Raw genomic sequence first — 14,058 nt, 5'->3', positions numbered from 1 at the left:
TATAAGTTAGTGCATATTTTTGCAACACCCAGAAGGAGACGAGGTAGACACATGGTGTCTTTGGCAAAAATGCTCAGGGTGGGCTCCTGAGTCGATATAGCCATGTCCGTCTGTCCGTGAACAAATTTTTGTAATCAAAGTCTAGGTCGCAGTTTTAGTCCAATCGACTTCAAATTTGGCACAAATTTGTGTTTTGGCTCAGAATAGAACCCTATTGATTTTGGAAGAAATCGGTTCAGATTTAGATATAGCTCCCATATATATATTTCACCCGATATGGACTTATATGGCCCCAGAAGCCAGAGTTTTACCCTAATTTGCTTAAAATTTTGCACAAGAAGAACAATTAGTACTATAGTCAAGTGTGCCAAATTTTATTGAAATCGGTTCAGATTTAGATATAGCTCCCATATATATCTTTCGCCCGATATGGACTAATACGGTCCCAGAAGCCAGAGTTTTACCCCAATTTGGTTGAAATATTGCACTAGGAGTACAATTAGTAGTGTAGTCAAGTGTGCCAAATTTTATTGAAATCAGTTCAGATTTAGATGTAGCTCCCATATATATCGTTCGCCCGATTTAAACTCATATGACCACTAGCTATGCGTGCAAAATTTGGTTGAAATCGGTTCAGATTTAGATATAGCTTCCATATATAGCTTTCGCCCGATTTACACTCATACTACCACAGAGGCCAATTTTTTGCTCCGATTTATTTGAAATTTTCCACAAGAAGTAGAATTAGCATTGTAGCTATGCGTGCCAAATTTGGTTGAAATCGGTTCAGATTTAGATATATCTCCCATATATAGCTTTTGCCCGATTTACATTAATATGACCAAAGAGGCAAATTTTTAGCTCTGATTTAGTTGAAATTTTGCACAGGGAGTAGAATTTGCATTGTAGCTATGCGTGCCAAATTTGGTTTAAATCGGTTCAGATTTAGATATAGCTCCCATATATATGTTTTTCTGATTTCGACAAAAATGGTGAAACATTTTCCTGGTAAAATCGCCACTGCTTGGTCGAAAAGTTGTAAAAATGACTCTAATTTGCCTAAACTTCTAATACATATATATCGAGCGATAAATCATAAATAAACTTTTGCGAAGTTTCCTTAAAATTGTTTCAGAATTAAATGTTTCCCATATTTTTTATTACTAAAATTGTGTTCCACCCTAGTGCATTAGCCGACTTAAATTTTGAGTCTATAGATTTTGTAGAAGTCTATCAAATTCTGTCCAGATCGAGTGATATTTAAATGTATGTATTTGGGACAAACCTTTATATATAGCCCCGAAAAACAATTGACGGATGTGATGTGGTATCGAAAATTTAGATCTACAAAGTGCTGCAGGGTATAATATAGTCGGCCCCGCCCGACTTTAGACTTTCCTTACTTGTTTTATTTTAGTTTATTGCGTATAAAATTGATAGTTTTATATGGTACATGACATGACTGTTCAAATTTTGTACAAATTTCATTTCTCCTTTAACTTACATTGCATTTATATCATTGTTTTATATAGAATGAAATAACTTTTCAATTTAGATCGATGAAATTATCTCCATATTATTGAAAACCACTCCTTGAAATTTAATATTCCGGAAATCAGCATTGCCAAAATTGTTCCCCCAAAAACCGCAAAATTTTCAAAAAAAAAAAAAAGAAAACGCTAAATATGTGTTGTACCGGAAGTCAAGGCGGGAATTGTAGTTAATCGGATATGTTATGGGTTTCACATGAAAGACTTGCGGGGAATAGTTCCCGCCGGGGAGCTTCTTTTCCCCTCACAGACTTTGACCCTCAAAAGTTTAGTTTAGTTTATTGAATTTTCAAGATTCACATACAACAAGATATTAATAATCTTATAATTACAGTATGTGAGTCAAGTTGAATGCTAGTTAACAAGATGATAATAAACAAGGAATAAAAAATAATTATAAAAATAATAATAATAATAGACAAAATAAACATTTAATTAAAATAAAAAACAATTGATACAAAATTTATGGGCAAAAACCAAAAAAGTAAAAACAAGAAAAATATATATATAATAATAAAAACAAGAATTTAAAATTAAAAATAAAAATTAAATAAGAATAAATTTAAAAAACAAAGTTAAATTTAAAAACTCAAAAAAGACAATAAAAATCTACGATAAGTTTGAAAAATAGTTAAAAATTGATTTTTTAAAGGTATTAGCGTCGCCAATGAATTGGATTGATGGAGGTAATGAGTTCCAAAGACGGGTAGCAGTATTAAAGAAATGCCATTCAGACACTAAGAGTTGGTACTGCTGTGGTATAATCAACATTCTTCTGTTTGTTCTTCCGAATCGTAATTTGCTGTACAGATATATAGGCTCTTTTGTATAAACAATTTTGTGCAGGAGGATTAAAGTTCTTATTTTCAAGAGTTGGGAGAAGTCAACGCCATATAAGTTACGTTTGAAATTAGAACAGCTCTCAAAACGTTTGATTCCATAGACATATCTTATTATGGCACTAAATGCATTTTCAAGGCTTTTCACGGATTTTTTTGTTGAATCTCTTATTTGCCTAAAGAAGGATTTGAAACCGAAGTAAATCCTTTATTTTCAATCTTCCATATGTTTTCTATATGCTTCATAAATATTGGGGGATAAAATAGTATACAAGCCCTCTAAAAACAAAATTAAACAAGTAAGAAAAGTCTAAAGTCGGACGAGGCCGACTAATTATACCCTACACCACTTTGTAGATCCACATTTTCGATAGCATATTAAATCCGTCCAATGTGTTGATTTATGTTCCCAAATACACATATATATTAAAATCTGACCCGATCTGGACAAAATTATAAAAAATCTATAGACTTACAATTTAAGTTGCCCTGGGATGGAACAAAATGTTAGTAAAACAAACAAGTATATTGCGTAGAAACTTCTACTAAAGACTGTCATCCACAATCGAATTACTTGGATTGCGATAACAATTGCCGATGGCAAGGTATCTCGCCAATCACACAAAAATAAGGAGTTATATTATTTTTGTGTGATTGGCGATCGGCTATATATAACTGTAGACCGATATGGACCAATTTTTGCATGGCTGTTAGCGGCCATATACTAGCGCAATATACCAAATTTCAACCGAATGGGATGAATTTTTCTCCTCCAAGAGGTTTCGGAGGTCAAATCTGGGGATCGATTTATGTGAGGGCTATATATAATTATGGACCAATTTTTGCATGGTTGTTAGATACCAAATAATAACACCACGTACCAAATTTCCAAATCGGATGAATTTTGCTTCTCTAAGAGTCTTCGTAGGTCGGTTTATATGGGGGCTATACGTAAAAGTGGTCCGATATGGACCATTTGCAATACCATTCGACCTACATCAATAACAACTACTTATGCCAAGTTTCAAGTCGATAGCTTGGAGCTATATCTACATCTGAACCGATTTGGATGAAATTTTCCAGGTTTTGTTGATACCACAGAAGGTTACCTTGTGCTAAATTTGAGTATGATCGGTTAATAAATGTCAGTAAGATCGGTTAATAAATAAGGCTATTATGACCACATTTTGGCAATCGGGCGATGCATATATATGGGAGCTTCATCTAAATCTGAACCGATTTCCATGATTTTTGGCACATATAATTAGTACTATAGAATATTAGAGTAGGCCAACTTTGAGTAAGATCGGTTCATAAATAAGGGTTTTATGGCCAAATTTGGACGATACATATATATGGGAGCTATAGCTAAATCTGAACCGATTTCAACAAAAATTGACATGTATCTCGAGAACGTTAACTCTACCCCCTGTACAGAGTTTCAAGTAAATCGGAGTAAAACTATGGTCTCTGTTGTTATATGAGTGTAAATCAGGCGAAAGATATATATGGGAGCTATATCTAAATCTGAACCGATTTTTTTAGCACGCATAGTACAAATGTTAATTCTACTTCCTGTGCAAAATTTCACGTAAACCGGAGTGAAACTATGGCCTCTGGGGTCATATGAGTTCATATCGGGCGAAAGACATACTATATGGGAGCTATATCTAAATCTGAACCGATTTTTTCCAAAATAGGGGTCTAAATAGAGTTCTATTCTGACCCAAAAAACATACTTTTGCCAAATTTGAAGTCGATTGCACTAAAACTGCGTCATACAAATTTGATCACGAAAATGTGTTCAAAGATAGACTGACGGACGGAAATGGCTACATCGACTCAGGAACCCACCCTGAGCATTATTGCCAAAGACACCATGTGTCTATCTCGTTTCCTTCTGGGTGTTGCAAACATATACACTAACTTATAATACCCTATTCCACAGCGTGGTGCAGGATATAAAAATATATCAAAAATTGACCAAGATTTCCCTTTCACTTTTTGTTAAAAATTGGGAGTGGTTGCTTAAAAGCCGTTGATTTTATGGAATTTCAAAACGACAGTGTTGCAAGATTTTGAGAAAGAGAATTGAAACTTTTGTAATTGAAAACAATTATGTTACTGCTTGTTAATTAACAATGACGCAGGCGAATTCGAAAAATTTTGTTTTACGGGAAACCAAGAACAACCAAAAATTTTTGAGGGAAACCAAAGTGAACAATGAAATCTATGTGAAGGAAAATCCAGAACATACCCGATTACTACATCTACAGTGTACTAAAGCTACCTCCCACACCAAATGCGATATATTAAAATGAGTCCACATTTTCGTAAGTTTTGTGTTTCTTTTATTATTTTCTTTTTTTCACAAAAGTTTTAAGTAATTTTATAGTTTTGGAAAAGAGAAATTGAAAATTCTTCTGAAAAATCGAAGAATTTCTATTTAATGCATTTATAGCTTAATACAAAAAAAAATTAAATAATATATTCAATTGAATTCTAGGATTTATAATTTGAAATAAACCTACCATTACAATATTGATGCTAATGGAGAACGATTAAAAAAAAAGAGATGATAGCGTAATAAAATAAACAAAAAAAATGAAATCTTTTTACAAAAAATAAAAAAGAAAAAAATGCATCGTTCCTAGGGGATAAGAGGAAATGTTTACAAATTTGAGCGGAAAACTGATTGGTTTTTTAATCTAAACAAAACAAAAAAAGAGAGGCGTGTTTTGTAATAAATATTTTTTTCGGGTGTATTTTCATTTGTTTTTTCTTTCTTTTTGTATTAACACAAAATTTGTTTGTTTATTAAATGTGTATCAGTCTGCTTGGTTTGTTTCTTTTAACTAAACTGCGAACTACAACTAAACTAGAACTAGAACCTATATACGCTGAGGAAGCGATTTACAGTTCATCCTTCAAGTCATCGCTGTCTTCACTATCTGTGGGAGGTACGCCACCAGTGCCCTGGTACAATTTTGCGATAATTGGTTGCACAATGGCTTCCAAGTCTTTCTTTTGCTTTTTGTATTCTTCAGGGTCTGCGTCGGCATTTGTTTCCAACCATTTGATGGATTCATCGATGGCGGCTTCCATTTTAGCTTTCTCGTCTTCACTCAATTTGGCACCGAGTTTTTCCTTGTCACCAATTTGGTTTTTGAGACTGTAAGCATAGGATTCCAATTCATTGCGAGTTTCAACCTTTTCTTTAAGTTTTTTGTCCTCATCGGCGAATTTCTCAGCGTCGTGGATCATACGTTCAATATCCTCAGGTGTAAGACGGTTCTGGTCATTGGTGATGACAATCTTTTCCTTGTTACCAGTGCCCTTGTCTTCAGCACTTACTTGCAAGATGCCGTTAGCGTCGATTTCAAAGCTTACTTCAATTTGGGGAATACCGCGAGGAGCAGGTGGAATGCCAGTGAGATCGAATTTGCCTAACAAGTGATTATCTTTAGTCATGGGACGTTCACCTTCATAAACTTGGATGGTGACTGTGTGTTGGTTGTCTGAGGCAGTTGAGAAAATTTGAGATTTCTTGGTGGGAATAACTGTGTTGCGAGGAATCAATTTTGTCATAACACCACCAACAGTTTCAATACCCATGGTCAAGGGGTTGACATCCAGCAAGACAATGGCATCGGTATCTTGTTCACCTGAGAGAACACCAGCTTGTACGGCAGCACCATAGGCAACAGCTTCATCGGGGTTAATACCACGAGATGGTTCCTTACCGCCAAAGAAGTCCTTAACCAATTGTTGAACCTTGGGAATACGAGTCGAACCACCAACCAAAACAATTTCATGTACATCCTTTTTGTTCATGTCAGCATCTTCCAAGACCTTTTGTACTGGCTTCAAGGTAGAACGGAACAAATCCATGTTCAATTCTTCGAATTTGGCACGAGTCAAAGTTTCTGAGAAGTCATCACCCTCGAAGAATGATTCAATTTCAATACGAACTTGATGAGCGCTGGACAAAGCACGCTTGGCCTTTTCTACTTCGCGACGCAATTTCTGAACAGCACGGTTGTCTTTGCGGATATCCTTGCCCTTCTTCTTCTTGTACAACTTAATGAAGTGATCCATAACACGTTGATCGAAATCTTCACCACCCAAATGGGTATCACCGTTGGTCGAAACTACTTCGAAAACTCCGTTATCAATGGTCAACAAGGATACATCGAAGGTACCACCACCCAAATCAAAGACCAAGACATTCTTTTCACCCTCCTTCTTGTCCAAACCATAAGCAATGGCAGCGGCTGTGGGCTCGTTAATGATACGCATAACATTCAAACCAGCAATGACGCCAGCATCCTTGGTGGCTTGACGTTGGGCATCATTGAAGTAAGCTGGAACAGTAACGACAGCATGTGTAACTTTCTTGCCCAAATAAGCTTCGGCTGTTTCCTTCATTTTCAATAAGACCATGGCGGAAATTTCTTCTGGGGCAAAGACTTTTTTGCCTTGTGAAGTATCCACACTAATATGAGGCTTCGAGTTCTTTTCGACTACTTTGAAGGGGAAGTATTTGATGTCATGTTGCACATTGGTATCCGTCCATTCACGACCAATCAAACGCTTGGCATCAAAAACTGTGTTTTCGGGATTTGTGGTCAATTGATTTTTGGCGGCATCACCAATCAAACGTTCACCATCAGCGGTAAAGGCCACGTAGGAAGGTGTAATACGATTACCCTGATCGTTGGCAATAATTTCAACACGTCCATTCTTGTAAACGCCAACACTGTGGAAGAAAAGATAAAAAAATAAACATAAATAAAGATTCGCCATTCTCTAAGTAACAAAATTAAATAAAGGCATATGTTTTTTTAGATTTGAAGATAAAGAAAACGAAATCTTACCATGAATATGTGGTACCCAAATCAATACCAATCACTGTTCCTATATCCTTATCCTTCTCCTTTTTGTCTTCGCCCAGAGCTAGGCCAACAAAGGCCACAACGGCCAATAATGTGATCAATCTCATTTTGAGTTTTTCTCTTGTTCACTGATGTATATTAATTATACTAGCTGCAAAGAAAACAGAAGTGATTTTAAACAAATGTTTATTTTTATTTTTTTCATGAAGTAAAATTAAAAAGGAATTGCCGGTATATAGAAGCAAGAAAATCTACCAAAGAAAGTTGCCTGCGTCACCAAAATCGTTTGCTGTATTGTTCTCTTTAAACGTCATGCATATAAAAACTACGTGTACCGCCACCAAACAGAACAGAAACTTTCTTTTTGTGTTATTTTTTTTTTTTTTTGCTAACAAAAACCAGTTTTCATAAACCACGACGACTTCTACCTTAAATCTGACACATTTCCATTGAGTCTATAATATTTTATAGAATGTTCGATATTGTGAAGTAATTTTCTTAGACCTTACCAGTAAAACACGTCCACAACTCTTGATAACTGCAACACGACTAACTATACCAGTCACTAATAACTGAAATGGCTTTGACATTGGATGCTTTGGCAGTAGCAGAGTGTGACTTCGTAAAGAATTCACTCAATACAGAAAAACCAAACCCTAGAGAATGACGTTACCGACTTATCGAACATGAGGGGTTGAGTGTTTCTTGTGTTACCTAAACAATGATCTTATCACCAACAGTGACTGCTTTAGTCAAACAATTCGAGTGGAAGAGAAAGTTTTGTTGCTTAAAATTATTATAGGGAGGGTTTATTAATAAAATGTTTTGTATACGTGTACATTTGCCATAAGTCGTTAGGCAGCAAAAAACAAAAAAATACTCAAATGTTTAGCCGGCAAAGAGAGTGTGTAGAAACATTATAAACCCACACCACAAAGTGGTCAAGCGAGATTGTTTTGGCTAAAAAGTTAAGGTTTTTGACTCTTCAGAATTCATTTAAAATGCACACAAAATTAAAAGAAATTAATATAAATATCGAAAAAAAAACGTGGACGGTAGTATATATTAAAAAGCTGATGACCCATTTCCCCCTTTTTACAGTTGTTGCTATCTTTGGCACTATACCGAATATTTGTACAGGTGGTCAAAAGTGTCTATGTTTGTTTTTTGCCTTTCTTTAGTAAAAAAAAATATTCTTATTGTAATTCAAAATAAATATTATGTTAATATCCACAATAGACTTTGAAGACTTTTGGGACACATAGCTCTTCTTAAACTACAGACCTTCAATACATTCCACTCTTTTTGAATTGAATTCTACAATGTGAATGTGTTTAGTTTTTTTATATATGTATACAAATGAAACGTGTGAATACATGGTTTTCAGTTGGTTGCTATCTGAATTGTGGTCTATGGCAATTTCTATAATCACTTTCATTCAACAAGTGACGTGTTCAATTCTGGTAAAAATGTAAATTCAATATGATATACTCTATTCGTAGAGGTTTCAAACACAATCTTTATATGGCCAATGATCTTTAGTATGTAGTTGCAAAATACTAAATTTTTGTGTTATAAAATTGTGGACTGGATAAAAACAACTTCATATTTCAAAGGTTACCAGTTAATCAAAGAATAGCTTCTTTTGAATATAAGGATATTCATTATCATTGACACTACCATAGATTCGTTTAGCAATCATTATTGGAGAAGTTAACTGTCTGCGGTATGGAAATAAGTTTGGCTGTAACCATCGGAATCCATTAATCCAACCTAAGTCAAGTTATAATCATTAATTCGATTTGTAGGTGATTCAGAAATGGTAGAATTATTAAAAATAATAGTGTATCGCTTTTGTGAGGTGTCACACTTAATATGTGTTCTCATACCTGAACATTTTTCTAAATCTAGGTGTACAGCTATTGTATGCAAAGTTAGAAGATTTTTAGATAACAGATTTTATTGAGCATATTCACTTGCATATGGTACTAAATACGTTTCGAAAATCTTAAATTTTTTCTGCCTTGTTTATATGTTTTTGGGGATTGTTTTTAAATTTTTTATTCAATGTCTATGGTAGTTTTACCGGGAAAATAGATTTTGTTTATAGCTCAGTCTGCAAATAAAATGCATTATGGAAAAAAAATCAGCTGTTTACATTTTTCCAGCAGAAGTCCGAAAAAGTGTTCTCATGTGCGAGTCAACTAACATGTGCAGAATGTATGGTGTACAGCGCGGAAACCCAGAACGGGCATGAATAAATAAAAAACAATTTAATTGATAGCAGAAAAGTGTTGTACAACTATTCTCTTTTAAAAGATAAGATAAAGATGGTATCAAGTTACAGGGATTATTTGTCTATATAATTATACAGAGTGTGGTTCAATTAACGACGAAACGAAAAAAGTGTGGTTCAATCAGCATTGACAGCCAATGCTAAACTCATCTAAACATTGGAGAAGATACGATACCCCCAAAGTGGTCACTGCCATTTGACCGATGTGATAAATATCAAAGACGGTTCCACCCACTAATTGTCATATCCACGACATAATCTCATGACACTGGCACAATGGCAAAAACAACGTCCAAGTGCATCGGTTATATTGTCATCAATGACAAAAAGTTGATCAAGGCTTGCTTCACTAAAAAATTTTATACATCTTCGTTTTTGGTATTTGACATTTGAGCGCATTTAAGTATAAACAGTTGTGGTCAGCTGATTACCACCTTTAAATGTTTCGTCACGTATATCATGTATCCAATAATATCGAATATTTTCAGTTCCGGATATTTTATAGATCATTCTGTACTATATCTGAGAAAATATGCTTATGTAAATATTTTCTGATATTATATATTCATAAAGCATCATGGAAAGAAAAATGAAAGATTGATTGGCTTAGGATGTGATAATTTAAAATTTTCTTTTAGCTGTATTTGTATTTCATAAAATGTTTTGGCATCGGGTTTTCCCAATGTTTACGATAATAAATAAAAGGATGTTTTATTCCAACACTACTTTTTTATGACTGATGTTTTCCACGTTTTGCAAAATTTGGTCGGAAATTGTTTTGGTGGCCATGCAATCGCAAGTTATAACTATACATTGTTTGCTAAAAATTACAGAAATACAAATGTATTAGTTCTTGTAACTATCTAAGATTTTGCTAGAGAATATTACTGAAAAAAAGTGTGTGAACAGGCCTATTAATGATTGCAAGTGAAAAAGAGAAGATAAATGCTTTGACATAACCAACATTTACGACTTGCATTAGAATCTTTGATAATTTATATTTTTAACAAACATAAATCGAATTGTATTCTATTTACTCCCATATTCTCCCGAGTTTTAACAGATTTCTAGACAGAAAAACTTTTTCAAAAAACATAAAAAGACGTGTTAATACACTACGGGATTAACGTTTTCGTATGCACAATATATGACATACATACACACATATATGTATATGAAGAAGAAATGAACGAGTCTCGCCCCTTTCTCATTCCAACATCCATTGTAATTGCTATTCAGATTTTTTTTGGTGTTCCAGGACTTCCTATCTTGTCAGACATGACAGTTTTTTATTTTTTTATAAAATATTCGTTGAACAATATGTTATATATGTAGGTATGTTTGTAAGTGAGCGTCTTTTCAAGAGAAAGCTGCTTTTGTTCTTTCTGGAACATTCGGGCATTCGGTTTGATGCATCATTTGGTATTTTTACACAAAAAATCACTTTTTCACAATAAATTCATATAAAATTCGTTTATTTAATTCAATTTTTTCCTATCTTGTTCAAATTTAGAGATTTTTATAGTTTTGGTAGACGCACAAAGGATTTTTTCTTAATTCTTTTCTTCGGCATTTTTTCCAACATCAATTCTGCAGATATGCGAGATACTTACATGGAAAAATAAAAATTCTTATAAATTTATTTTTTTTATGTAACAAATGCACTTATTCGCGTTTTCTCACTTAGTTTTTTACAATTTTTTGTTAAACAAATTAATTTTTTCGCTTGCGATTCTTTGCTTGTTAATTCTTGCTTTGTGAGTTTGTAAATGAATGACTGCAGAGAGTTGCCGGCTAATTTAATGTGTTTAAAAACTGACGTGTCCCTTTTCGCTTACCTTCGAATAATCCCCAGAATTTACTCTCTTATCTTTTTCGTGACGTGTATTATATTATGATGGGGGCTTTTAATACAAATGCTCCCATTGCATATGCTCTTTAATAAAATCCATGAATAAAATGAGAAATGTTGTTTTCTGATTGGTCCACGTCGAATTTGATTTCTCTCGTATCTCAGTATACGTGTTCTCTGTGGGGCTTTTTTTCTGGAAAATGCCAGATTGTTGTTGATAGAATTAGTGTTGCCAAGCTTGGAAAATGAAAAAAAGGTGACCGTTAAGCCAAATTCGTAAATAAAATTGAATGACGAAATGTTATTTAACCAAAAAGTAATACAAGTGGAATCACTTCTTTTTAATATTTGTTCGTAATTTTTGAAAGAAATGCCCAATGACGTTTATAAAACTCTTCGGCCAAAAAAGTGTCTTCCTTTTTCACCAATGCCTCCAACACTCGTAATAAATAACATATTTTTTCGAAAACTATCCCACAGTAAAATGTTTCCGGGAAGATCTGGGTGGAGGACAGGGATACCAACAAGAACAGTTTTGGTATAGAAAACACATTGAAGAATTCAAGAGAAGGTAAGGCAAAAATATTCCACGTTTTAAGTTCCCTCGACCAGATGGTAATGCAAGTAGCGAAGGACAGAGTTAGGTTAGGTTTAAGTGGCATGGAAATCCTCTTACAAGACAAATTCCCCTCAAATCTGGAGAATAGGGACATCTACCAGAGCAGTATTAGAGAACATAAGAGAGAAAGGTTTATGAAACACATCCAAGAATACAAGACAAGGAAAGCTAAGCGAGAAAGTGTTACAAACTTGTTATTTATTGCATTCGATCTGTATTTTCCAATTAATAAATTATTGATAAAAACGAGCTCGAGGTCTGAGTTTTTAATTTATTTTTATTCGATATTTCGCCTTTTCATTGAAGGACTTCATCGGGAAAATTTTTGAAAACAACAAAAATATTACACTAGAACCTAACGACTATTATCAGGTTTGGGAAACACATCGAAGAATTCAATACAAGAGAAGCCTTCAAGTTGTCCTAGACCAGATGGAAATGCAAGTAGCGAAGTAGGATAGGTTTAAGTGGTAGTCCGCTTAATTTCAGGCTTAGAAATTTAAGAGTTATCTCGTGATTGTCGACGATATATAAAGACTTTATAAACTTATGGTCATATTCAGTTTCGCCACAAAACACGAAAGTTTTATTCTTTTTAGTTTTGATTTTTATCCGAGAAACATGACCTTGTCGATCGTTCTTTAAGATTATTACTACGTTCGGGTGTTCCACCAAAACTAAACTAATAGGGTAGAAAACTACATAAAGGGTGATTCTTTTGAGGTTAGGATTTTCATGCATTAGTATTTGACAGATCACGTGGGATTTCAGACATGGTGTCAAAGAGAAAGATGCTCAGTATGCTTTGACATTTCATCATGAATAGACTTACGATCTGCCACAACGTCGAATTTTCAGTGAATGGGCCCTAGAAAAGTTGGCAGAAAATCCGCTTTTTTATCGACAAATTTTGTTCAGCGATGAGGCTCATTTCTGGTTGAATGGCTACGTAAATAAGCAAAATTGCCGCATTTGGAGTGAAGAGCAACCAGAAGCTGTTCAAGAACTGCCCATGCATCCCGAAAAATTCACTGTTTGGTGTGGTTTGTACGCTGGTGGAATCATTGGACCGTATTTTTTCAAAGATGCTGTAGGACGCAACGTTACGGTGAATGGCGATCGCTATCGTTCGATGTTAACAAACTTTTTGTTGCCAAAAATGGAAGAACTGAACTTGGTTGACATGTGGTTTCAACAAGATGGCGCTACATGCCACACAGCTCGCGATTCTATGGCCATTTTGAGGGAAAACTTCGGAGAACAATTCATCTCAAGAAATGGACCGGTAAGTTGGCCACCAAGATCATGCGATTTGACGCCTTTAGACTATTTTTTGTGGGGCTACGTCAAGTCTAAAGTCTACAGAAATAAGCCAGCAACTATTCCAGCTTTGGAAGACAACATTTCCGAAGAAATTCGGGCTATTCCGGCCGAAATGCTCGAAAAAGTTGCCCAAAATTGGACTTTCCGAATGGACCACCTAAGACGCAGCCGCGGTCAACATTTAAATGAAATTATCTTCAAAAAGTAAATGTCATGGACCAATCTAACGTTTCAAATAAAGAACCGATGAGATTTTGCAAATTTTATGCGTTTTTTTTAAAAAAAAAGTTATCAAGCTCTTAACAAATCACCCTTTATATGAAGACGAATATATCTTGTGAAATAATGAATGAAAAAGATCCACGGCATTAATTGTCTAACATTCCGAATTCCTAATTTAACTCATTCACAACAGCAATATACAAACGAAAAAAGGTTACCATTCCGGTGCTAAGAATTCTATTCTCATTCCTTCTTAGGATTTATGTTCCGGTTTTGCGATACTAGAAGTCTTGGGGAAACCCCTAAATACAATTAGATATCGAACAATAATAATGTTCTTAGGACTATCTTTGAATCTCTTCCTTCCGTCTTTAACTACTATTACAATTCCGTAATTCCAAATCTTGCTAAATTTTATTGGCTTAAAAATGTAACCCATAAACTTTCAAAAAATCCAAAAAT

General features: G+C 34.4%; 1 protein-coding gene across 2 annotated transcripts; it reads right to left on the bottom strand.

Moving 5' to 3' along the window:
* Positions 1-5,125: 5,125 nt before the first annotated feature.
* On the bottom strand, positions 5,126-11,354 carry Hsc70-3 (heat shock protein 70 cognate 3). 2 transcript variants are annotated; one of them, XM_075302202.1, is made up of 3 exons: positions 11,194-11,354; positions 7,267-7,435; positions 5,126-7,148 (listed from the first exon to the last, which is right to left on the bottom strand). In XM_075302202.1, exons 2-3 carry the CDS (start codon positions 7,389-7,391, stop codon positions 5,303-5,305), a joined length of 1,971 nt encoding a protein of 656 aa, XP_075158317.1. In that variant the 5' UTR covers positions 7,392-7,435; positions 11,194-11,354; the 3' UTR covers positions 5,126-5,302. The 2 variants fall into 2 exon arrangements, with proteins under 2 accessions (XP_075158317.1, XP_075158318.1); XM_075302203.1 differs by lacking the exon at positions 11,194-11,354 and adding an exon at positions 7,794-7,936.
* Positions 11,355-14,058: the final 2,704 nt, after the last annotated feature.

This window comes from Haematobia irritans, chromosome 3, assembly GCF_050003625.1.
Source record: "Haematobia irritans isolate KBUSLIRL chromosome 3, ASM5000362v1, whole genome shotgun sequence".
Taxonomy (NCBI): Eukaryota; Metazoa; Arthropoda; class Insecta; order Diptera; family Muscidae; genus Haematobia; species Haematobia irritans.
This window is presented reverse-complemented; position numbering and strand designations above follow the sequence as displayed.